At 43.9% G+C, this 26,990-nt stretch overlaps 1 protein-coding gene across 1 annotated transcript in view; it reads right to left on the bottom strand.

The window, feature by feature from the left end:
- The window catches only part of cherp (calcium homeostasis endoplasmic reticulum protein), a 91,147-nt gene extending 68,646 nt beyond the window's left edge, over nucleotides 1–22,501 (bottom strand). Inside the window, exons 1-2 of the mRNA XM_086004263.1 lie at nucleotides 22,350–22,501; nucleotides 13,164–13,334 (exon numbers count right to left, since the gene is read on the bottom strand). Of these exons, the coding sequence (XP_085860389.1) occupies nucleotides 13,164–13,334; nucleotides 22,350–22,374 (196 nt within the window). The 5' untranslated portion in view covers nucleotides 22,375–22,501. The remainder of the gene's footprint in view (nucleotides 1–13,163; nucleotides 13,335–22,349) is intronic.
- Between the last annotated feature and the right edge of the window lie 4,489 nt (nucleotides 22,502–26,990).

The following is a 26,990-nucleotide window of genomic DNA, read 5'->3' on the forward strand; positions in this document are numbered from 1 at the left end:
TGGACAGCTTTCGTAATTCGGTGAGGTAATCAGCGTTACTTTCATTCTTGTGCTGATTCCTCCTGAAGAATTTGAATCGTTCCGCTATCAGCAGCGGTGTTGGGTTTAAGTGCTCCTGTAAGGTATCAACAATCTCCTTAAAATTCTTGTCTATCGGTTTGGCTGGAGTGATCAAGTTTCGTAACAGCCCATATGTCCTTGCGCCCATCAGATTTAGAATTACCGATGCCTTATCATCCGCTACTTCATTCGCCTTGCAATATACCTCCACTCTTTCCACATATGTGGTCCAATCTTCGATATCACTATCGAAAGCAGTAATATTGCCAGTCTTCGGCATCTTGAAAATCTAAAATGGCGCTTCCCGCGCTTTTCCTCCGTCCCCGATGGATCAAAATGGCGCCTCCCGCACTTTTTTCTTCCCCGACGAATTAAGATGGCGCCTCCCGCGCTTTCCCACCGCTGCCGCTGTTCTCCGCGGTTCCCGTTGCGACCTGCAGCTTTTCGCGGTATTTCTATTTTTTTTTATATATATCTCTTCAATAGTTTCTCCGTTACTTGGAGAACCGTTCCCGTCATGGAGCGGACCCTCTGGGACTTTCCCCTCCCTCTGCTTGGTCCGAACGCCGACCTGCTTTGCAGCACCGGCCGCGCCGAGTGCTCCACCCTCTCTCTCTCTTTGCTTCTGCTTCCCGGCCCCGTTGCAGAGCCACCCGATCGAGCTCTAGCCCGCCGCAGCCCAGGAAGGATCAGTGCACTACCTGCCACCAGCCCGTTTAGCTGGTGAAACCACAGTTTTTTTTTCTTGCTTCTGGCTTCGACCTTCGTCTGAGGAATCGATCCCCTTGAGGTGCTGCCGAATTGCAGTTAAGTTCATTTCTAACTCGTCGCCACTGTTAGATCCGTGTGTTTAATGACGACACGGAATGCAGGAGTTGATTTAACAAGTGTTTACTGAACAAAGTCTGGAGGTGAACTAACTACACAAGACGCTACACAGGCTTATAAACCCGAGTGGTCACTACTGGTACTACAGTATACAGGGGCTTCAAAAACATAGTTCCTCTTAAAGGTACATACACTACAAAAGCCAAGACACAGGTAATGTAGACCCAAGTAGGACACTTGGACTGGCAGTATTGAACCGGCAGCATTGAACCAGAGGACACAAATACCAACTTAATCAGCTACAAGTGAGACAAGAGCAACAAGAATCCTCCACCTCCCGAATAATTGTGGAACAGACTCCCAACAAAAAGAGTTAATACTGTGTCAGTTACATCCTTCAAGGAGCAGCTCACATGGAACTGGATAAATATTGCATCCATAATTATAACCAAGAGGCAATCGAAGACTCCATGGAACACCTCAGTTCTTAAATTAATATACGTGGACATTTAAAAGAGAAACTGTTAACCACCGATGGAGATACATGCTGACAGTCAGCGTTTTGGGGGCTCCAACGCACGTATAGTGTTGATTGGTCCCTCGCCCTTCAGCACCGCATCTACTAGAGCCCTGCGGCTAATGGAAGCAATTCCTACTGCCACATACTACCGGCAAGAATTCCGATTTCATAACTACAGTATTAAGCAGCTAGAACCATTTCCATTAGTGCCAGGACTCAGGTAGGTAAGGTGCTCAGAGAAAGTGAGGGAGGGTGGGGAAGGTGGATAGCAACAAAGGGGAGAGGGGAAATGGATAACAATGAAGGAAAGGGAAAGCAGGTAGGAGCTGGGAGCAGTGCTTTGGGGTGGAAGAAGTGAGAAGCTGGGAGAGGCACTATGGGATGAGAGAGGAAGGAGAGTTCCAGTGTTAATGGGGTTAATGTTAATGGAAAGGAGGGACAGGAAAAGGGTGCCAGCATGACTTGGAGAGGGTATTGAGAAGGGGGAAGAGTGTCAGCTTGAATGGGGTTGGTGAGGGAGAAGACTGACAGTTCAAACTGAGAGGGTTGGCGGAAATTAGTGTCCCTGTTAAAAGCTGGAGAGTTGGATGGGGTAGTGTCTGTGAACGTGGCCTGGAGGGGGTAAAGTGCATGTGAACTGGGGCAGTGGCGGGGGTGGAGGGTGGGGAGATGTGGAAGTGTAACCGTTGAGATAAGGTTTGGGATAAGTTTTGGGGAAGTGTGGGTCGGGTCAGTTGAAAATCCAAATATTACTTTGTTTCAAAATAAGATTAAAAATATATGAATTGTGAAGTACTAGTGTGTTTAAAATAACCAGAATGAATTATTTTTAATGTAAAAACTAAAATATTTATGGGAAACATAACCCACAATCCTTCCCGAAAATGATCCACCAATGTTGTGCCTTTAACATTTAGGATTCCCCCTTCAGGCTTTCATGTGCTAATGTTGCTTCTCCTTCAAAAAGAGTGCTGTGTATACCTGCAACTTCAGTTACAATCCCATGTAACTGCACTGTTCTTACAGGTCATGGGCCTATAACCAGGGCCATTCTTCAGTTGTCCGAAATCTGGGAGCTGTGACAGGTTTGGTTTTAAAGTGGTTGGTCAGCTTTTGCTAGTTTTCTACGTTGGTGTGTATACACACAATATTTTCTCAACATCTTTACATTACTGATGAAGAAATCCAAGAATTCCTCTGCAGTCATGTCCATGATAGTCATGAGGTTCTGTGTCACTAATGAAGGTTAAAGTGACAAGTCCTTTGACACATAAGTCCCTTTGCTTGTACAAGCCTAAATGTTACTGTCTGTGATATCAGTGTGCAAACACTTAATGCGTCTGGATAATATTTATCTTAACGCAGCTATTAATTCAGGTTAGTGCCTCTTTTAGATGGGATGTAGCAGGAATAATTTGAGACATGACATGTGGTTAGTGTAGCATGCTTGGTAGGAACAGGTGACTTTGGACCTATGGTTCCCAAAGCTCTCCACCACTGGGGGTTTTCCTCGCCTCATATGTGGGTCTAATTGAGATTGATTGCCGCGATTAATCAACAACTCCATTATCATTGATTCTTGCGACTACCAGGATGGTAGATGGCGAACTAGATGGACCTTGTTTTTTCTGTCTAGCAATTCCCATGTTCCTCTATTAGAATAGTGGGCCGAGAATTGTCACCAAAACACCTCAAGCATTTGGATACCAGTATCACAAACTAATTTCTAGGTTTTACTCTTGCTTGCCAGTTGAGTGGAAGAATAAGGCATCTGCCTTGTATGAGAGTCACTCTCAACTGAAGAGAGTTTCGAGGTTGCCCCATGGTGTACTGCTTGCTACATTGGCCCCCTCTATTAGGCAGTGAATTTCTTGAGTGTGTTGCGAGTAGTTTTCGGCAACAATATGTTCAAAAAACAAGGGCGCAGGCCATATTAGATTTAGTAGTGAGTAATGAGTCAGATTTAGTTAACAGCCTAACGGTGCGTGAACATTTATCTAATAGTGATCTCGAGTGCAACGTTGTGTTTGAAAGGGAGAAACGCAAAACAGCTACTAATATTCTAGATTTAAGTAAGGCTGACTTCAATGTGATGAGAACAGAGACGGTCCACAGTAAACTGGATAAGTCTGTTAATGGGTAAAACGACAGAAGATCAGTGGGAGATGTTCAAAAAAGAATTTAACGTGATACAGAACCAGTTTATACCCTTCAGGGGCAAGAGCTCTACTTGCTAAAAAGAGCCATGGACAACTAACGAGGTAGGGACTAAACTAAAAGAACAAGCACATAAAAATGCAAAAACTAGCACAGAGCCTGGTGACTGGGAGAGATACAAAGAACAAGCGGTGACAGCTACAAAAAGGGAGTATGAAAAGAAACTTGCAAGGGATATCAAAATCAATACAAAATTTTTTACAATTATATTAGGGAAAAAAGGGTGGTCAGGAACAATGTGGGGCCTTGAAAACTGATAACAGTGATACTGTAAATGAAAATAAGGAAATGGCAGATATGTTGAATAATTAGTTTGCGTCAGTATTTGCAGTAGAGGAAGAGGATAGAATGCCGGCCATCCCAAGGAATCTAATATTGAATCAGGGACGGAGACTCACCAAAATTAACGTAAGCAAAATAACAGTAATGAAGAAAATAATGGCACTAAAGAGTGACAAATCCCCAGGACCAGATGGTTTCCATCCCAGGGTTTTAAAGGAAGTAGGTGAGAACATTGCAGATGTCCTAACTATAATCTTCCAAAGTTCTCTCGATTTTGGAACTGTTCCTTTAGATTGGAAAATTGTGCATGTCACTCCGCTATTTAAAAATGGCGAGAGGGGGAAACCATGGAATTATAGACCAGTTAGCCTAACATCTGTTGTCGGGAAATTACTACAGTCTATAATTAAGGATAGGGTGACTGAACACGTCGAAATTTTTCAGCTGATCAGAAAGAGCCAGCATGGACTTGTAAAGGGTAGGTCATGCCTGACGAATCTGAATGAATTTTTTGAATTGGTGACTAAAGTAGTGGACAGGGGAATGTCTATGGATGTTATTTATATGCATTTGATAAAGTCCTCATAAGAGACTGTTAACTAAAGTTGAAGCTCATGGAATTGAAGGCAAATTATTGACCTGGTTAGGAAACTGGCTGAGCAGCAGGAGACAGAGTAGGGATAATGGACAGGTACTCTAATTGTCAGGTTGTGACTAGTGGTGCCCCGCAGGGATATGTGTTGGGGCCTCAACTATTCACTGTATTTATTAATGACTTAAGACGATGGGATAGAAGGCCACATATCCAAGTTTGCCGATGACACAAAGATAGGCGGCACTGTGCGAAGTGCAGATGAAAGCATAAAATTACAAAGATATTAATAGATTAAGCGAATGGGCTAAACTGTGGCAAATGGATTTCAATGTAGGCAAATGTGAGGTCATCCACTTTGGACCTAAAAAGGATAGAATGGAGTACTTTCTAAATGGTGAAAAGCTAAACAGTGGATGTCCAAAAGAGACTTGGGGGTCCGGGTACACAGATCATAAAAATGTCATGGACAGGTACAGAAAATAATCAAAAAGGCTAATAAAATGCTAGTCTTTACATTTAGAGGACTAAAATAAAGGGGGTAGAAGTTATGCTACAGCTATACAAAGCCCTGGTCAGACCACACCTGGAGTACTGTGAGCAGTTCTGGGCACCACACCTTAGGAAGGTTATATTGGGCTCGGAGGGAGTGCGGTGTAGGTTTATCAGAATGATACCCGGACTCCAAGGGTTAAATTACAAGGAGAGATTACACAAACTAGGGTTGTATTCCCTAGAATTTAGACGGTTAAGGGGTGATTTGATCGAAGTTTTCAAGATATTAAGGGGAACTGATAGGGTAGATAGGGAGAAACTATTTCTGCTGGTTGGAGATTCTAGGACTAGGGGGGGGGGCATAGTCTAAAAATTAGAGCCAGACTTTACAGGAGTGAAGTTAGAAAACACTTCTACACACAAAGGGTGGTAGAAGTTTGGAACTCTCTTCTACAAACGGCAATTGATGCTAGGTCAATTGTTAATTTAAAATCTGAGATTGATAAGATTTTCGTTAACCAAAGGTGTTAGGTCACAGATTAGCCATGATCTCATTGAATGGCGGAACAGGCTCGAGGGGCTAAATGGCCTACTCCGGTTCCTATGTTCTATTGGAAGCATATGTTACATAGTAGGGTCCCAAAGCTGTAGTTTACTGATGGCCCAAACTCAGTATGCCACTGAGTACAGCACATAGGCTTGCATCCTTTGCTTCCCAACCTAGGCATTGCTCTCAGGGATGATGTCAAGCGGAGGTAGAAAAGACACTTTCCAACAAAAAAAAATAAAAGTTTAAAAAAAGTCACCCTAGTCTGTTTTCAATTGCCTTCCAGTAGCTGGGTTAAAAGCAGTACTGTTAAAAGCCCAAGAAGTCTCCTGCACTCTCGGTGTAATGATAGTGCACCATGCACAGGCACAATGGGCTGAATGGCTTCCTTGTATGCTGCAAGATTTTAGGTGACAAAAATCATGAGAACTACAAGGAGAAAAAAAAATCTAAATGGGTAAAAGTAACTTATAAGAGTAAGACACGCCACTACAGTTTAATGGAAAACAGTCTGTGGTAAAATAAATATTTTCAGTTCTTTAAAAAAAAGATTAAACTGTTGCCTGTTGACAACTGATATTCTAGAGAAACAGGGGGCAAAATTCTGGTGGTTATATGTATGTGAGAGAAAGAGACAGACAGACAGAGATGTACAAAGAGATAATTCTGATAATGCATTGGCAGCAATTCCAAGTGTCTGATGCTCTATAATCTAGCCACAGGAGATTTCATGAACAGCCACTCACTGATTACATGTATGCTTTGCATTCACAAGAGTTTATTGAGGTGCTTTGTTGCCTTGTATTGTTTTCAACAACTGCAAAAAATCTGTGTCTGATACCAACACTAATCCATATAAAGATTCTAGAGACACTGCGAATCCAAGAACTACATAAACACAGCAACCAGATGGGAAAGGTTCATTTATTTTATATTTGTTCTCAGGATATGGGCAGTTCACAAAGACTGTTTTTATTGCCCATCTCTAGTTACCCCGAGAAAGTGATGGTGGGCCTTCTCCCTGAACCGCTGCAGTCCTTGTGGTGATGGTGCTCCCACAATGATGTTAGATTGGGAATTCCAGGATACTGACCCAGCAACGATGAAGAAACAGCGATATATGTCCAAGTCAGGATGGTGTGCGACTTGGAAGTGATGATGTTCCCACTTGGTTTTGTCCTGAAAGGTGGTGCATGGCTTGAGACAGGTTTCTCGGAGGTTGCTCTGAACTCTAACTCCACTTTGATTGAGAGGTTTGTCAATTATGAAACATAGAAGCATAGAAAAATAGGAACAGGAGTAGGCCATTTGGCCCTTTGAGCCTGCTCCACCATTCAATATGACAATGGCTGATCCTCTATCTCAATACCATATTCCCGCTCTCTCCCCATACCCCTCGACGCCTTTTGCGTCTAGAAATCTATCTCCTTCTTAAATATAGTCAGTGACTTGGCCTCCACAGCCTTTTGTGGTAGAGAATTCCACAGGTTCACCACCCTCAGTGAAGACATTTCTCCTCATCTCAGTCCTAAATGTCCTACCCCGTATCCTGAGACTGCGACCCCTCGTTCCAGCCAGGGGAAACATCCTCCCTGCCTTTTGACCCTCTTTTATCATCACCTAGACTTCAAAGGGTAGAGAAACATAATACAGGAAACTTTGTGCTATCCGGCACCGACGGGACCGAGCTGTTGCCGTTCCCTCAAAACTGCCGGACACACCAGCGTTAATGTTGAAGCATACGGAGCTTTTCATCTCCGTATCTGACAACAAACACTGTTGCTTAGCAACAGCTTCTAAACAGTCAGCCCGTACCTTGGAAGCGTCTCTGTAGCTTAGCAACAACTTCAGAGAGACTTTCCAGAGCCTGACTGTTGGGAAAAAAAAAGCCACGAGAAGAAAAAAAACCTAACAAAACGGCTCCTGATATTTGCCGGTGGCTCGAGCTTGCTGGACACTTAGCCTCCGGATAACACAAAGTTTCCTGTACACGTGGATAGTCTGGGTTTTTAGTTCCCTCTTTATTATACTGATGCACAGGAACAGCCAAGTAGAGTCTGTCTACCTCTGGCAACCGTTGTTCATCAAGGATACAAATTACTTACAGAGAATTGTTAAAGGAACCAAATTTTTATTGTTTTCGAACAGCTTTTGTCAGGAAAGTGAACCAGTGTAATTTCTCTATCTTCTATTATTTGATTTTAGCTTCTGCTGATTTTATTTCTTTATAAATCTGATTTATACAGCACAGGGCGAACTATACAGTATGTCTATCAGTTTAAATAACCCACTGTGGCTAAATCCAGCACAAAACTATTTTCTACTTCTTAGTGCAGTGGGCTATGTATGACAGATCAAGGGTTAATGAATGATGGTGGCTAATGGTTGTGGGGACCACATACAAAATTTAAAGTCTTAGTTACAACCCTGGTTGAGTGCATTGGTGATTTGGCCCCAAATGTATCTCAAAATGTGTGATTATTTAAAAATACAAGTGCATTACCTGCAACACAACTCGCGGTAAGTGCGAGGATGCACTGCTTTATAAGGGTAAGGAATGTTATACCATGTAAAACAGGTGTAGCTTGCTTTACAGCTCTGCATTCTTGAAGTGATTGCTGGGGTCAGTTACAGGCCAGGTTGCAGATCACATCCTTGGCTTTATTTGACTGATTGATAATTGGCATTTTCTTGGTTAGAGGGAACTAAAACACACAGCATTTTAAGACTGGTTTGTATCTGTAAAAAAGCGGAGTGCAGGAGGCAGAAAGTGCAAATGACACCGTGTCACTGAGCCAAGGTGTCAGCCATGGCGCTCGCCTCTGATTCAGAACCTTGTGGGTTCCAGCCCCACGCCAAAGACATGAGCACATAATCTAGGCTGACACTCCAGTGCAGCACTAAGGGAGTACTGCACTGTTGGAGGTGCCATCTTTAGAATGAGATGTTAAACCGAGGCCCCGTCTGCCCTCTCGGGTAGATGCAAGAGGTCCCATGGTACTATTTTGAAGAAGAGCAGGGGAGGTCTCCCCGGTGCTCTGGCCAATATTTATCCCTCAACCAACATCACCAAAACAGATTATCCGGTCATTATCACGATGCTGTTTGTGGGAGCTTGCTGTGCACAAATTGGCTGCTGCATTTTCTACATTACAACAGTGACTCCACTTCAAAAGTACTTAATTGGCTGTAAAGCACTTTTGGACATCTTGAGGTTGTGAAAGACGCTATAGAAATGCAAGTTCTTTCTTTCTCTTTCTAATTGTAATAATCATTGTTTAAAAATTCAAACTTTTTACTTTTATGCTTGGTTCAAAACTCTCTTTTATCTTGTCCGGGAACTACTGCAGTCAGAACTGGGAGCCAATTGTGTTAGAACCAGCCAATCAGAGGTACATAAAAGAAATCTGGGTAAATTAGAACAATTTTAGGGATATTTGTAATAATAAAAAATTAATTTGATCATTAAAAGTGACCGAGACGGGCAACTGAAGCAAAGCGAAGATCGAGAACCTTGGACTAAAGTGCTAAATGTGTCTGGTCAGTCATGTGCTTGGAAATAGTTTTGTTTACCAATACCAGGGGAAGGGACTCACTGTCTTCAATAAGCGAGTGTGGTCAGTGCACAGAACAGAGGCTATTCTGCTGACCACCAAATAGAGAGAGAGAGAGAGACAACATTCCAAAATAATACTTTAGTTATGTGCCACAACACTGAAAGTGCCAGTTCAGTAAAGATGCAAGTTAAAGATCATATTTTTACAAAAACCTTTAGAAATAATTTTTAAAATATATATTTAAAAGGAGTTTCATAGATACAAAGTCAACATAAAGGAGGAAGACACTGGCAGGAGCGTTGCAGGACGGAGCAAAGATGCTCGGGGAGTGCCTTGTCCCGTGGACTGCCTCTTGAACATCACTGCTTTACATGTTCCTCTAAAATGAGATGAATGACTTGTTTTCAAAAGCAAAATACTGCGGATGCTGGAAATCTGAAATATAAACAGAAAATGCTGGAAATACTCAGCAGGTCAGGCAGCATCTGTGGAGAGAGAAACAGAGTTAAGGTTTCAGGTCGATGACCCAACATCAGAACTGGAAAAAGTTGGAGATGGAACAGGTTTTCCACCCTTCCCTCACCTTCACATGGCCCATCTCCGACTCTTCCCTTCCCTACTCTGTCTCCATTTCTGGGGATAGGCTATTGACAAACATTCACTATAAGCCCACTGACTCCCACAGCTACCTGGACTACACTTCCTCCCACCCCGCTTCCTGTAAGGACTCTATTCCATTCTCCCAGTTTCTCCATCTCCGCCGCATCTGCTCTGACACTGCCACCTCCCATACTAGTGCTTCCGAAATGTCTTCCTTTTTCCTCAACTGAGGATTCCCCTCTACCGCGTCCGTTCTCTTTCCCGCACTTCCGCTCTCACCCCTTCCCCTCCCTCCCGGAATCACAATAGGGTTCCCCTTATCCTCATCTGTCACCCCACCAGCCTTCATATACTACGGATCATCTTCCGCCACCTCCAGCGTGATCCCACCACCAAACACATCTTCCCCCGACCTCCCCTTTCAGCATTCCGAAAGGACTGCTCCCTCCGCGACACCCTGGTCCACTCCTCTATCACCCCCAATACCCCTTCCCCTGGCACCTTCACGTGCAAGCACAGGAGGTGCAACACCTGCCTTTTACCTCCTCCCTTCCCACTGTCCAGGGCTCCAAACACTCCTTCCAGGTGAAACAGCGATTTACTTGTACTTCTTGCAATTTAGTATACTGTATTCGCTGCTCACGATGCGGTCTCCTCTACATTGGGGAGACCAAACGCAGATTGGGTGACCGCTTTGCGGAACACCTCCGTTCAGTCCGCAAGCGTGACCCCGAGCTTCCGGTCGCCTGTCACTTTAATTCTCTGCTCCACTCTGAGCTCTCCGTCCTCGGCCTCTTGCACTGTTCCAACGAAGCTCAACGTAAGCTCGAGGAACAGCACCTCATCTTTCAATTAGGCACTTTACAGCCTTCTGGACTCAACATCGAGTTCAACAATTACAGACCATAACCTCTGACCCCATCTTTTTTTTCATTTGCTTTCTCTCTCTTTCACATGCAGCTGTCGATCATTCTGCCATTGCCATTTACACCTCATCTAGAGTCATCTCTTGTTTCTTAACTTGTCCCATTACCATCTCCGTTTGCCTTGCACCATCATCCCTTTTGTATCTTAATCTCTCCTGCCTTCCATCCGATCACAGACCTTCCCTTTTGTTACTTTCCTCAACTCCCCCTTTCTCTGCCCCTACACTTGCTTAAAAACCTGTTCAATCTCCAACTTTTTCCAGTTCTGACAAAGGGTCATTGACCTGAAACGTTAACTCTGTTTCTCTCTCCACAGATGCTGCCTGACCTGCTGAGTATTTCCAGCATTTTCTGGTTTTATTTTAAGAATGACTTGTTTAGCTGTTTCTGGTGGCATCAGCTGAAGAAGGAATGTTGGTCATAACACCTGGAGAACTACCTGCTCTTCTTTGAATAACACTTTGGGATCTTTTACATCAATCGGAACCACTGGATCAGGCAGACATTGGTTTAACATCTCACCTGAAAGACAACACCTCCGACAATGCAGCACTCCCTCAGCACTGTATTGGTGTCAGTCGAGGCTGTGTGCTCAAATTGTGGAGTGAGGTTTGAACCCACAACCTTCTGACCCAGGAAGTGAGCTGAGCCAAGCTGACATTTGGGCGGAAAATAATGTGTGTAATCTGCCATGTCACCATGCCGTGACCGATTTTAGTGATGCCGCTCTAAAATTACATCAACCAACAATTTATTTAGAGGCCTAACAAGGGCTGGCTAGATAGATCCAGGTTACTGTTCCCACACTGGCCTGCAAGTAATGATGTTAACTCTCTATATGTAACTCTGCCTTCTAACACTGTCGACTGTGCTCTTATCTCCCATATAAAGTAACACCCTATTGTACTTTTATCACCATCCTGTGTTAACACCGAGGACAGTTCTTCTTACACAATGAAACACACAGCCGTTTCAAACTGGCCTACCTTCTCTGCCGGTCAACACAACCGTAAAACACAGAACTTCTCTGCGGGATGAAACGCAGGCACCTAGTAAATCTCAAGTAGCTTTAAGTCAGAACAGATGCATCATTTGAAGATATATGGATATAAAAAGCTGCATTTCCGTAAACAATATTAAACATCTAGCCAATCTTTAACAATGGCATATGGCGCTCAGTGTGCCACATAAAATCCGAGGTCATTTAATCCAATTAGCACCTTAGACTCCCTTCAACCAACACCTAAAAACAAATTATCTGGTCATCATCACATTGCTGTTTGTGGGACCTTGCTTTGCAAATTAGCTGTTGCGATCCTACATTACAACAGTGACTACACTTCAAAAAAGTACATCACTGGGACACCGAGGTCATGAAAGGCGCAATATAAATGCAAGTCTTTCTTTCCTTTACTGTTTCCCTAACAATTTGCATCTTATTATGCCTACTGCACATTATACCACCTGTCTGGTTTCTAAGCTAATAGATTTTTCTTTGAGAAATATGCTGAGACTGTGATTTTTAGCCCCTCTTATACTGTTTCTATCAATAAAATTCAAATTAAAAATTAAACACAGGAAAAAAAAACTTTTTTTGTCACGCAAAACTTCGGCTTTAGTTCCAGTAACAAAATGATGATTTTTTTTTTTGATTAGTGAAGCGCAGTCTTTTGTTTCAGCATATCCTCAAAGGATGGTGAAATATATATCTCCTTCCTTACAAAGTATCAGTTTCATTATTTCTCTCTACACAGAAAGCTGCTGATAACTCCGGGATGCTAAACCTGAATCTCTTGGAAAACCCTGAAACCCAAAGAGACAAGAGAGATTATGCTGCAATTGCTTGGTTTTTTTTACAGTTGATAATGAATGTGTTAATCGTATTTCCTGGAAAATAAATGTCATGAAATGCTTAGAACCAAAAAACTTATTTGCAGATTAATTTCACCTATTTTCTGTGATTCCGTTATTAGTTACCTGCTTATAGGCTCTATGTTGCCATAATGCCCAGATTAGATTAAACTTTATACACAAGTTAAAACACGTTTATTATGTGATTTTGGATATTTGAAAAGAATTAGAATAGTCACTGAAGTTTGGGACTTGATAATCACACTGGCTATGTAATTAAACTTCCTGATGTAGAGTACGAGTCACTCATTATCCTGCTTTGCAACCATCAGAATAGGTTAAAACACAAGTCACTATATCACCGTGCTGGCATTCTTTTCACCTTTTGCCAAATAGGATTTTTTAATTACTTTCCACTCAATAAAAGCTGTTTCTTTAACCTTTTAGCAGAGCAAATTAATTGTAATATTTGGACGCCTATTTTTCAGTGAGGAGTTGTGTGTGGGGAAAGAGTGGAAACAAGCCACCAGAGACAGAAGGAAACCTGAATACAGTAATTACAGTTCAAACATAGTGGAGTAACCTGCAAGCTTTAAAGATTAAAGGCAGAGTAGAATTTCCCCACCTCAGTATCCCTATAGGGCTGGCCACCTCCTCTCTAGAACCCGCACACCGTCTTTGTACTTACGTTGCTGCTCGATTGCCAGCTTGCACTGGTAATAATTGTAGTATTCACCTCCAAACAGAAAGGAAAACTTGGGGTTTTCTTTCTGTTTCTCCATCGTCATCTTCTCGAACTCCGGACCATTCCGGGCCACAAACTGTGCCAGTTTGTCGATGACATTCCTCAACTCCTGGTCTGCAACAATAAAAACATCAATATTAATACCCAAACCGTGTCTACATCTCAAATTCCTTTTAATTGAAAATGTCGGGGTTAAATCAAATCAGACCAGACCTTCTAACAAATATATTTTATATGCTGTTTTAATGTTTTATATTGGCCCTGAGCTAATTGCCCAGATAAGCCATTTTAGGGCAGAATACCAGAGCTGGTTGGATTGCGACACTTGGCTTGATTTCAACATTATCTATAGCCTTCGCCTCCCGAGCTGGGAGGCTTATTTAACCTATTGGTATTTATACACTAAAGGAAATAGAAATCCCACTATACTGTAATTTTGTGCAAATACTTTTCCTGTGTGGTGCTCTCAATGCAACATCTCAAACTGTTCCCGTCACTACCATCACCGGTGATTGTCCTACCAATCCTCAGCGCTTGATGTCGTGCTCTCGCTGAACTAAAAGACCCCACGACACAGTTCAAAGAAGAGCATGGGAGTTCTCCCAGTAACCTGGCCAACATTGACCCCTCAACCAACCACTAAAACGGATTACAAGAGCAAAATACTGTGGATGCTGGAAATTTGAAATCAAAACAGAAAATGCTGGAAATACTCAGCAGGTCAGGCAGCATCTGTGGAGAGAGAAACAGAGTAAAGGTTTAAGGTCGATGACATGATTGACCTACACTAAAACAGATTGCCTGGTCATTTAACAAATATGCTGATTGTGGAATCCTGCTGTGTGCAAATTGGCTGCTGCATTTGCCTACATTACAATAGAGACTACTCTTCAAAAGTACTTAATTGGATGTGAAGTATGCTGAGACAGCCCAAGGTAATGAAAGACACTATACAAATGCAAGTTCGTTCATTCTTTCTTTCAAAGCACACTCCCAAAAGACTGTGCCCAGGCTGAAGTTGGCATCCAACAACCACAGATTTAAATTAACATTTGGGACAGACATCCAATCAATGCATTTGGAATCCTGTTGGGCAGTGCAAACCATAACACTGCAGGTGAGGGGACCCACCATCATATCTCACTAGTTAGATCATTGCTTAAGATAGCGAGTAGAGCACAATAGATCCCCAGGTGAGTCCAACAAGAACGCAGTATCATAAAATGCTTAGAACAGACACTCAAAGACCATCAATGCTATCTGACATCTCATTGAAGACAATGAAAAATCATTGAAGACATTGAATTAGGTGAGTGACAGTAAAACTCTGCTTCACCCATCTTTGGAGATTTGGCTTCCAACTTCTTCACTAGGGCCGTTGAAAGCTTTACAAAAAACAATGAAACAAATGCTTTTCCCCTAAGCCATACAAGAATCTGTAATCTTGTATAAAGCCACAAAATGGCCAGAGCAAAATCTGATTGCTGTCTGGTTACTCCACAGGCCTTCAGAGCATTCGCATGTGCTGCAACAAAGAACTATAAAAAGAGCCACCAACAGCAGTGGAGTTCCTCTGTCGCAAGGATGCTGCTTCTTGTGGATAGAAACCACAACTGCGCTCTGATCATTGACGGTAGGGGGTATCTTTTTCCAAGTCCCCATCCTCAAAAATGCAGCTCCAACTCGAGTCAGCAGTTCTTGGCACTGATCACCCTGAACAGATTGAAGCATTCTGCAATGGAAAGTCCATTTACTCCCAACAATTTAGCCCATTAAGGCCTCCCACCTGCACAGCACACTCGACTGGCTTCTCCAATCTCCATACAGATGAGTCCTTATTATGGCCTGTTGAGTCATCCACCAACTCAGTGTAATGCGCTCTCCACCTCGAGGATGCCCTCATAAGTTTGTTGGAGAGTACCAGATACTAGTCTTCAGAAATCCTTTAGGTTACCATTGACAATAGACTTTAGCAAGTTGAAAAGCAATCTAGTGTATTTGTCCACCCTTGCAGAGGAAAACAAACCATTGATCCTGCTTCATCTCCCTAATGACCCTATTGGCCTATTGATGAGCGCCATCAGAATCTACCTTTGAGCAGCTCTCAACTGCTCCAAAGACCAGGTCAAACAATACCGAGTCTCCCTCTCGACAGCCGAAATCATCAGAGATTAAGGACAAACCCAGACTCATCTTCACAACGATGGACTGCCAACTTCCATCCTCACTTCCCGTGCCAAGTGCAACATGCTTATGGACTTCATTGTCGCAAAGTTTAGAGACCATCCATGCAGATATTTCAACGAGCGGTGCTGCTTTCTCCCTTTTCCCCCACCCCACCGCAATCACTCTGCAACATCTACATCTCGTCCCTCTCCAGTCTTCGCAGGTTTATTTTCTGCTCTTAATCCCTCCTCATCTAGCCCCAGTACTCACTAAAACCGACTTTCCCCTCCCCTTCAAAATGTTAAAAAGTCCCATGACACTATTTGACAAGCATGAAGTCCTGGTCACTGTTCTGCAATCAACCAATACCAGCAAAAAACAATTAACTAATTATTCAACGTGTGTTTGTTTAACCGTTGCTGTGTTCAAGTTGATTACACACCAAATGCACCTCAAAGCAAGTAATTCACTTTTTTTCAATTAATTCTTGGGATGTGGCCTTCGCTGGCAAGGCCAGCATTTATTGCTGATCCCTAGTTGCCCTTGAGAAGGTGGCAGTGAGCCACCTTCTTGAACCGCTGCAATCCATGTAGTGCAAGTTCTTCCATAGTGCTGTCAGGTCGGGAGTGCCAGGATTTTGACCCAGTGACAATGAAGGAACAGCGATATATTTCCAAATCATGGTTGCAAAGTACTTTGAGGTGTCTGAGGATAAGATGCTAGAAAAATGCAAATCTTTTATTTAAGTAATCTTACATTTAACTTATGACTTGGAATATGCCAGGCACTTATCATTGTAAATCAGTCTCTTTAGGCATACAGTAGGATGTCTTCGGTTATACAAAGGCCGATGCTTGTAATTCCAACTCCTTATTCAAACCGTGGTGATGAACTGCTCTGGTTGAGGCACTCAAAGCCAGACAGCTTCACGGGCAATATGAGTTTCTTTCCTTTTGAAAACACATGCGTATAATACTTATCCAGGGAGACCAGCAATGAAACACACCCACCCATCTTATCTTCGGAACATAGCAACAGGAGTAGGCCATTCAGCTCCTCGAGCCTGTTCCGCCATTCTATCAGATCTGTAATAGTCATATTCAGGTTTATCCCATCTATCTATACCATTAACTATTTTTTATACTTCAATCAATTCCACCCCATAACCACCTTCTTTCTAAATTGAAGAATTTAGGCTTCACATATTACATGCCCTTTATTCTTGGAATCAGTCTTGTTGCTTTCTCTGCACCCTACCCATTGTAGGTCTTGTGACCAGAACTGAACAAACACAGCACTCCCAAGTACAATCTGACTAGTGCATTATAAAGTCTTAGCACAGCACTTGTACTCTACTCTTCTTGTCTTACATCTCAGCATTGTATTAGTTAAAAACAATTGCCATGTTATCTAGACATAGAAATACATTTCTTGAACATTTTCAAAAGATAAATTAAAACTCACTGCAGTTGTGAGGCTATTTTACTACAGGATGAAGCACATAATCCAGGCTAACACGTCAGTGCAGTAATGAGGGAGTGCTGCTTCGCTGAACACCTTAGTTGGACATAAAAGATCTCATAGCACAATTCAAAAGAAGAGTAGTCAGTCTGGTGTCCTGGCCATTATTCAGCCCTCATCTGACACAACTGAAATGCTCTTGTATGCATGGGAAAACTTTGCTTAAAATTTGCTTTGCACTCACCAGTCTGGTTTAGAAGGGCGCTTGTTGGTATAAATTAGCTCTGGGCAAATACAAACCATTACTTGTCATTTAGAAGGACTTACATTTATATTGTGGCTCATCACATCCTGAAGTCCCGCTACAGACAAGCATAAAATCTAAACTGACAGTGCAGCAGTGAGGGAGTGCTGCATTCAGAGATGGGGTCTTTCAAATGAGACGTCTACCAGATTCCATGGCACTATTCAAGGAGTTCTGTGAAATACTGCACATTTATATCACTGCTATTTGAAAATTGCTCAGTACATACTGGTTGCCACAATTCCCTACAAAAACAGCAGAGACTGCATTTCAAAAGTTACCCATTGTTCACAAAGCACTTTTGGACAGCCCAAGAAAGACCTGCATTTATATAGCACTTTCCCTGCTCGCAGGACTTTCTAAAATATTTCACAGCCAATGAATTACTTCTGAACTGTAGTCACTTATGTAGACTGGGATGGCAGGAATGACATACGAGGAGAGATTGGGTCGATTGGGCTTGTACTCACTGGAGTTTAGAAGATTGAGAGGGGATCTCATCGAAACCTATAAAATTCTGTCAGGCCTGGACAGACTAGATGCAGGATGTTCCCTATGGCCGGGGAGTCCAGAACTAGGGGTCATAGTCTAAGGATAAGGGGTAAGCCATTTAGGACTGAGACGAGGAGGAATTTCTTCACCCAGAGAGTGGTGAACCTGTGGAATTCTCTGCCACAGAAGGCAGTGGAGGCCAATTCATTAAATATATTCAAGAAGGAGTTGGATATATTTCTTAAGGCTAAAGGGATCAAGGGATATGGGGAGAAGGCAGGAACTGGGTAACTGAATTTAGATGATCAGCCATGATCACACTGAATGGCCTACTCCTGCTCCTATCTTCTATGTTTCTATGTTTCACATGTGGCAGGCAGCCAATTTGCACACAGCAAGGTTCCAGAAACAGCAATGAGTTAAATGACCATTTAATCTGCTTTGTTGTTGTTGGTTGAATGATAAATATTGACTGGGACACAGAACCACTCTTCTAAACCAGTCTGTTGAGTGCAAAGCAAATTTTAAGCGTTTCCTGCGCATACAGGAATCCCTGTGCTATCTGGTAGCCCCCAAACACATTTCTATTTGCAGTATAGGGTAAGATACTAATTGCACGTGCAGTAAGTATTTGAATTGGTAAAGATTAAGTTGAACATGCAAGAACTGGGCAGGGAGTCTCAAGTCCTCTGCGCCCCGATAGTCTTGATGGAGGAACACATTTTGTAAAGTTCAAAATCAGAATGGATTTCAAATTGGTGGTAAGGCAGGGACATGTTTTGAAAAAAAGTTAATTAAAATTAAATTGAAAGTAGATGACATTGATCTTGTAGTGTATGTGCCTTTAAGTCAGAACTACTTTTACAGCTCCTGTATACTGTAGTACCGGCAGTGACCACACCGGTATATAAGCTTTGCGCATGCCTCTGTACCCCCAGTCTAGAGACTACCCTCCACCAGTAAAGACCTGTTATTTGTTAATGTACAGCATCCGTGTGATTATTTAATAATAGCATATCCACTGAACCACGGATCCAACAGTGGCGACGAGTATCGATTTGAATCTACCTGCAACATAAAAAAATAGTCGAGGCCAGGAACACGGGCGTCGACCACGAGCAACCGCCCAGCAGTCAGGCAGAGATCCAACTTCGCAGGGGAGGCTGTGGAGAGCCGGGCTTGGTTCCCCAGCCACAACGAGCAGTAAGAGACCGACGACAGGTCCAGCGCAGACCCTTCCCAAGCAGCGGCGGCTGGAGCCGACCGACGGCGGAGAGAGAGCCGAGCAGCGTCGACGGGGTAAGACAGGGGTGAAGAGCGCAGGGCGCAGCCGGGGGTTGAACACCGAGCGGCGTCGAGGAAAATAAAACAAACCGGAGAGAGGGTAAGAAACAGCCGGGTTCTAGACTGAGCGGCGTCGAAAAATATAAAAAGAACGCGCAGAGCACAGCCAGTGCTCACGGGCTGAACAGGGTCCGCGGGGTGAAAAAAGGGGAGACGCCATTGAGAAGGAAGAGCGCGGGAGACGCCATTTTTAGAAGCCGCAGCGGAGAAGAAGGGCGAGCGCGGGAAGGAAGGAAAGCACGGGAGACGCCATTTTGTGCCAGCGGAGAAGAAGGGGAAGCGCGGGAGGCGCCATTTGTGATAGTTAACGCACACCCAAGGATGCCGAAGAGTGGCAGTATCTCTACGTTCGACAATGAAGTCAAAGATTGGGCGACATATGTGGAACGTATTGAGGTGTACTGCAGGGCGAATGAAGTGCCAGATGCTAATAAAGCACTGGTTCTGTTAAATTCCATGGGTGCAAAAACTTATGGGTTACCAGTAGCCTTTGCGTCTCGGTCACTAACCTCAGCCGAGCGCAACTATGCCCAGATTGACAGGGAGGCCCTCAGCCTAGTATGGGGAGTAAAAAAATTCAACCACTATCTGCATGGGCAGAAGTTCACCTTGCTGACTGACCACCAACCACTTGTCTCCATCTTTAATCCTAAGGGCGTTCCAGTGATGACTGCACAGCGGTTACAAAGATGGTCCCTGTTTCTAGGGGCGAATCAATATGAAATAGAATATAAAGGCACGAAACAGCATGGGAACGCTGATGGGCTATCGCGCCTGCCACTGCCTACTGTGGAGGAAGCACCAGCAGTGGACCCTATCGAGATATTTTATTCATCAATAATTGAACGATTGCCAGTAACAAACACGGATATAGAGACCCGCAATGATCCGACGCTGTCACGGGTATATGAATTGACGGTGAGGGGATGGCCAACACATGGCGACTCACTGTTGCCAGCATTCTCATCCAGAAGAGAACAGCTGTCAGTATGCCAGGGGACAGTGATGTGTGGATCCAGAGTGGTGATTCCACCCAAGTTAAGGGAGAGAGTGCTAAATGAGCTACATGAAGGTCATCTGGGGGGGGAGTGAAAATGAAAAGCCTTGCTAGGGCTTATGTGTGGTGGCCGGGAATCGATCAACAAATCGAAGACCTAACTAAGAGCTGCTCAGGATGCCAGAAGGTCCAAAATGCACCACCACATGCCCCTCTACACCCATGGGAGTGGCCCTCCTCTCCATGGCAATGGGTGCATATTGATTTCGCTGGTCCATTCATGGACTCAATGTTCTTAATAGCAGTGGATGCTCATTCAAAGTGGCCTGAGGTGATAAAAATGTCTTCAACCACTACAGAGAAAACGATTGCAGTCCTACGGACCATATTTGCCAGAAACGGTTTGCCAGAGCAGATTTGCTCTGATAATGGACCAGTTTGTGTCCGACGAGTTCCAAAAATTCATGAAAATGGGGTATGGCATTACACATCCGCCCCGTATCATCCAGCCACAAATGGATTGGCCAAGAGGTTCGTACAAACCTTTAAGGCGGCGATAAAGGCCATGTGCGACGATGAAATTCCACTACAGCGTAAGATGGACAATTTCTTATTAGCCTACCGAAACGCGACACATGCAGTTACCAACCAGACCCCGGCCATGATGTTCTTTAACCGAAGGTTGAGATCTCGTCTGGACTTGCTCAGACCAAATGTATGAAGAAATCTTGAGGACAAACAATTCCAGCACATCAATGAGAAGCCGACAAGGAGCTTCAATGTAGGGCAACCAGTCTTGGCCCGTGACTATCGAACAGAGAAGTGGCAACCCGGAACGATATGTACAAGGCAGGGGCCATTAATGTACACAGTGGATGTCGGGGAGAACATTGTGAGACGCCACGTCGATCAGATCTTAGCGCCACAGGAACGCGTCAACCCCATGTCTCGAGTACCTGGGGATGAACCCGACATACCGGTAGCATCTACTTCAGACCCAGTAGCAGTGGAACCCGATGAACTACCCGATGAAAAGGGGTCAGAATCGCCTCTGTACCAAGAACAAGAACCTCTGGAAAGGCGCTATCCCGAAAGGGTCAGGAAGCCGCCCCAAAGACTGAATCTATGAATGGACTTTTGTTGTTTAAAGTACATGTTGAAATGTTAATTGTTATTTGAATATTAGGGGTATTACTAATCTAAAAGGGGAGGAATTGCAGTGTATGTGCCTTTAAGTCAGAACTACTTTTACAGCTCCTGTATACTGTAGTACCGGCAGTGACCACACCGGTATATAAGCTTTGCGCATGCCTCTGTACCCACAGTCTAGAGACTACCCTCCTCCAGTAAAGACCTGTTATTTGTTAATGTACAGCATCCGTGTGATTATTTAATAATAGCATATCCACTGAACCACAGATCTATACACTGATCCACATTTATACAAAATGATGCAGTATAAAATGGTTGCGTTTAATCACACCAGTGTTTCAACAAACGGAAGGAGAGAAGTGTCAGCCGTGGCTCAGTTGGTCTCACACTTGCCTCGGAGTCAGAAGGTTGTGGGTTCAAGTCCCACTCCAAAGACTTGAGCACAAAAATCTGGGCTGACACTCCAGTGCAGCACTGAGGGAGTGCTGCACTGTCGGAGGTGCCGTCTTTGGGATGAGATGTTAAACCGAGGCCCCGTCTGCCCTCTCAGGTGGATGTAAAAGATCCTGTGGAACTATTTCTAAGAGCAGGTGAGTAGTCCAGGTGTCCTGGCCAGGTATCCTTCAATCAACATCTAAAAAAAGATTATCTGGTCATTATCACATTACAGTTTGTGGGAGTACTGTGCGTAAATTGGCAGCCGTTTTTCCTACATTACAACAATGACTACAGCTTAAAAGTACTTCATTGGTTGTAAAGCGCTGGAGAAATGCAAGTCTTTCTTTCACATTTCCCAATTAACCAGTTTGAGTGGGCGGACACTTCACACTTGGGCACACATTCGAACTCTCGGGCCTGACTACAACCACTGGGCCGCCACCGCTTTTCCCAGCTCCACCTGGGGGTTATTTGCAGCCCGGGCCCGGCCCAAACCCCGCTGGCCCCGGATCGTTCACCCCCTCCTCCCTCACGTTTGTTACCGCATGCGCAGATGCCTCCCAGTGCAGGATTTCACGCATGCGCGGAGCCGAAAGAACACAGCGCGTGCGCACAGCGGACGGGCATTCCCTTACACGCATGCGCGATGTGGACGGCGCGCCATATCTGGCCAATGAGCGGCGCAGGGAAAAGGCCCAGATATTTATACACGATTAAAAAAAATCACATTTACAAGCGGCAGTTTGGTTGCGAGGGGGTATGTTTCGGCACTCACCCTCAGGAGGCACCGGTATATCCATTGCGGCGGGTTTCTCTCTCTCCGCACTCCCAGATACAATTTTTAAACCTCCATGTCGGACTGGCAGCACTCGAGCGCCGACTGCGGTCGGAGCCAACCGGAAGGAAAACTGACCGATGGCAAAGAATGTGCGACAGCAGCTGCGGTGCACATGCGCAGTATTGACGACACGGTCTCGGCGGCCGCCATCTTTGTGCGGGGCTTTATGATTGGCGCACCCACAGGAGTTGGTTTACCATTAACTGTACAACAGCCGAATTTGGACAAGCATGATGAAGCTGATGGTGTATTAAGATGAATGTATCCTGGTAAACTATAGAATTCACTAGGGTGCTGCCAGAGATGGGAAACTATAGTTATGATGAAGGAGGAACTTGAGATATATAAGTATTATACAGTGTATTTGCAGCACAGAGACAGGCCATTCGGCCCAGGCCGGTGTTTATGCTCCACACGAGCCTCCCTCCCACCCCTCATCCTCTAACCCCAACAACATATCCTTCTATTCCTTTCTCCCTCATGTTTATCTAGCTTCCCCTTAAATGCATCTATGCTATTCACCTCAACAACTCCTTGTGCTGGTGAGTTCCACATTCTCACCATTCTCTGGGTAAAAAAAGTTTCTCCTGAATTCCCTATTGGATTTATTAGTGGCAAACTTATATTTATGGCCCCTCGTTCTAGTCTTCCCCCATATCTTTTCTACATCTACCCTATCAAACCCTTTCATAATTTTAAAGACCTCTATCAAGTCATCCCTCAGTCTTTTTTTGAGAGAAAAGAGCCCCAGCCTGTTCAATCTTTCCTGATGGGTATAACCTCTCAGTTCTGGTATCATCCTAGTAAATCTTTGCACCTTCTCTGGTGCCTCTATATCCTTTTTATAATATGAAAACCAGAACTGTTGACAGTACCCTTTTGTTCTTTCCTCCCCTTTCCCTGCCCCTGCTTAAAATCTGTTACATCTCTTAACTTTTTCCAGTTCTGACGAAAGGTAATCGATGTGAAACGTTAACTCTGTTTCTCTCTCCACAGATGCTGTCTCACCTGCTGAGTAGGAATAAACTGAGCATTTTCGGGTTGGCAGGCTGTAAGTAGTGGGGTACCGCAAGGATCCGTGCTTGGGCCTCAGCCATTTACAATCTATATCAAGGACTTAGATGAAGGGATCGAGTGTAATGTATCTACGTTTGCTGATGATACAAAGCTAGGTGGGAAAGTTAATTGAGAGGAGAATGTAAAGAGGCTGCAAAGGAATATAGACCAGTTAAGTGAGTGGGCAAGAATATGGCAGATGGACTATAATGTGGAGAAGTGTGCAGTTAACCACTTTGGTAGGAAAAATAGTAAAGCAGAATATTTTTTAAATGGTGAGAGATTGGGAAATGTTGGTGTTCAGAGGGATCTGGGTGTCCTTGTACACAAATCACTGCAAGTTAACATGCAGGTACAACAAGCAATTAGGAAAGCAAATGGTATGTTAGGCTTTATTACAAAGGGGTTGGAGTATAACAGTAAAGACGTCTTACTGCATTTATATAGGGCCCTGGTGAGACCACACCTGAAGTATTATGTACAGTTTTGGTCTCCTTACCTAAGGAAGGATATACTTGCCTTGGAGGGAGTGCAACGAAGGTTCACTAGACTGATTCCTGGGATGGTGGATTGTCCTGTGAGGAGAGATTGAGTAGACTAGGCCTATATTCCCTAGAATTTAGAAGAATGAGAGGTGATCTAATTGAAACATACAAAATTCTTACAAGGTTTGACAGGGTAGATGTTGGGAGGATGTTTCCCCTGGCTGGGAAGTCTAGAACCAGGGGGGTCACAGTTTCAGAAAAAGGGGTTGGCCATTTAGGACTGAGATGAGGAGAAATTTCTTCTCTCAAAGGGTTGTGAATCTTTGGAATTCTCTACCCTAGAGGGCTGTGGAGGCTCAGTCGTTGAGTATATTCAAGACAGAGATTTTTGGATATTAAGGGAATCAAGGGATAGTGTGGGAAGGTGGAGTTGAGGTCGAAGATAAGCCATGATCTTATTGAATGGCGGAGCAGGCTCGACGGGCCAAATGGCCTGCTCCTATTTCTTTATGCTATACAAATGTAAGTCTTTCTTTCTCACAGATAATAATCTATTCTGTCACAGGCTTTATTCAACACGACATTTAATCTCAATGAAAAGGGTCTGCAAAGTTTCTCCCTGCCTCAGAAGTATATAGTCAAACTTCACAATACCTCTCTAATCATTCTTGACCTGTTTTATCTTCCTTGGCAACACTTCACAAATTTGCGTGTCATCTTTGTGCAGGGGCCATGATTGTCTTCCTTCGCATTACATTCCTTATGAGCCTTCCCTGGAGTATCCCTTTAAAGATAGACCCACAGAAATTACAGCACAAAAGGCCATCCAGCCACCTCTTTACTAGAGCAATCCCAAACTATTCCCACTGCCTGCTATCTTAAGAACATAAGAAATAAGAGCAGGAGTAAGCATCTACCTACCAAAGTGAATAACCTCACATTTCCCTACATTATACTCCATCTGCCACCTTACTGCCCACTCACTTAGTCTATCTATATCCCTTTGCAGACTCGTTGTGTTCTTCCTCTGCTTCAGATATGTTCTCTTAAAAGATACAGTGGTCTCTGCCTCAATCATGCATTCCATCCTGCAACAATTATCCATCCAAAGAAATTTCTCCTCGCCCCTCTCCTCACACTCTTAGTGACAATTTTAAATTGATGAACCCTCAGCACCGACTCCCCAAGCAAAAGAAAATATTTCCATATTTGCTATCCAAACCTTTGATAATTGAGAAAAGCTCAATTACATTTTCTCTTAGCCTTCTCTGCTCCAGTGGAATTAAGGTGGTACATTTTGGTAGGAAGAATAAGGCCATATACTCCTTGGAAAATAAAGGGGGGAATTTTTCAGGGGGTCAGCAGGCGTGTTCGGTGGCGGGTCAGATGGGAATTTTTTTTTGACAGCACCACGCGTCTTTCCCAGATGTTGGGTCAGCACTGAACAGACCTGGCACAGCGGCGGAGGAGGCAATTCAGGTCATTATGACCTTGTGAACAGCCCGTTAGGAAGTATTTTGAGCGCACCTTTACATTTTACAAGGTCGCCCATGGGGTCCACACTGCTCAGGGATCACGTCAGGTAAGCAGGGCGGGAGTTGTATGACCATGGAATCATCTCATTACTTGACAGCTGCAAATGTGCTATAAAAACTCCCATCTCACAGTTCACTTTCCAAGCTCAGAAGCTGTTGCTTACTGCATTTGGAAGACAGATTGAGCTTTATGGATGTTGCAAGTGTTTGGAGTAAACTTTCTATCCAGCATCACCTCATTGGAACAACCTCTCTCATCATTGACAGATCGCTTCTGTCATCTCAAGTTCACCTGCCATCTATTACATCAGCATCGGTGCCCTTGAAACTATCTCACCTTGGTCCTCAGAATCCCACCACAATCAGCACCAACACCAGCAGCACCAACAACACCAACCTTCTCCACAATCAATTGATACTGCGCATGACACAGGGCATCAGCACCCGAGTACATTGCTGCCCAGGAGACCAGGGATGGCCTCACCAGATTTACTTCACTTGACACTGTACACCCTGGCTGCCACATGATGCGCCAGGTTGGCACCACCCCACACCAACACCATAATGCATCCCTACAATGCCCAAGCCATTCCTTTCACACTCATGACCATTGCGGGGGGGTACCATTATATCTCTCTATTCACTGCAACTCACTAAGCCACTTCCAAAGGTGCACACAGATCTGTCTAAGAATGCAAAGTGTTGAAAGTAAAGGTTTCAATGTTTGACAGCACTTTTAACAGAAACTTTACATGAACATTGCATAAAACATCCAAGTGCCTATCCTTGTGTGTTGTTAGTTGGTATGATTGGACTAGGATGAGGGTGAGTGTGAGGGGACCGAGTGTAACATATCAAAGTTTGCAGATGATACTAAGATGGGAGGGAAAGTAGTGAGTGAGGAGGACATAAAAAACCTGCAAGGGGACATAGACAGGCTAAGTAAGTGGGCAGAGATTTGGCAGATGGAATACAATACTGGAAAGTGTGAGGTTATGCACTTTGGCAGGAAAAATCGTAGAGCAAGTTATTGGGCTTGCCGCGCGTGCAAGCCCCCGATGTGCACTCACCCTGCGCACCGACATCTGAAACCTGGCCCGCAGTGGATTTCCTTTCAGTGGCCAGGTTCTGATGTCGGCGCGCTGTGCTAACCTGGCCCAGCGGCGTAGTTAGTGCGATGTGCCGGCTGGGATCAGGTGAGCACTGTTCAGCCAATCAGGGGAGGGGAAACTTCATTCATAAGTTTGAGAGTAAGAACTGTCAAACTCATGAGAAGTACTGCACCCCAAAACACTACCTAAACTTTAAATAAAATTTTAAAAAACATCCCAATCATTAAATTAAGTATAAATAAGTTTAAAAAAATAATTTAAACAATTTTTTTTTTTGAAAAAAATAAATTTTTAATAAAAAGGGTCTAAAACTAAACTTACCTTATTGTAGATTCTTTAAAATAATAAACCTGTGGAAAAAAAATTTCTAAATTGCACTAAAACACCACT

Source organism: Somniosus microcephalus, chromosome 13 (genome assembly GCF_052327205.1).
Source record: "Somniosus microcephalus isolate GS21.2 chromosome 13, FLI_Smic_1.0, whole genome shotgun sequence".
Taxonomy (NCBI): Eukaryota; Metazoa; Chordata; class Chondrichthyes; order Squaliformes; family Somniosidae; genus Somniosus; species Somniosus microcephalus.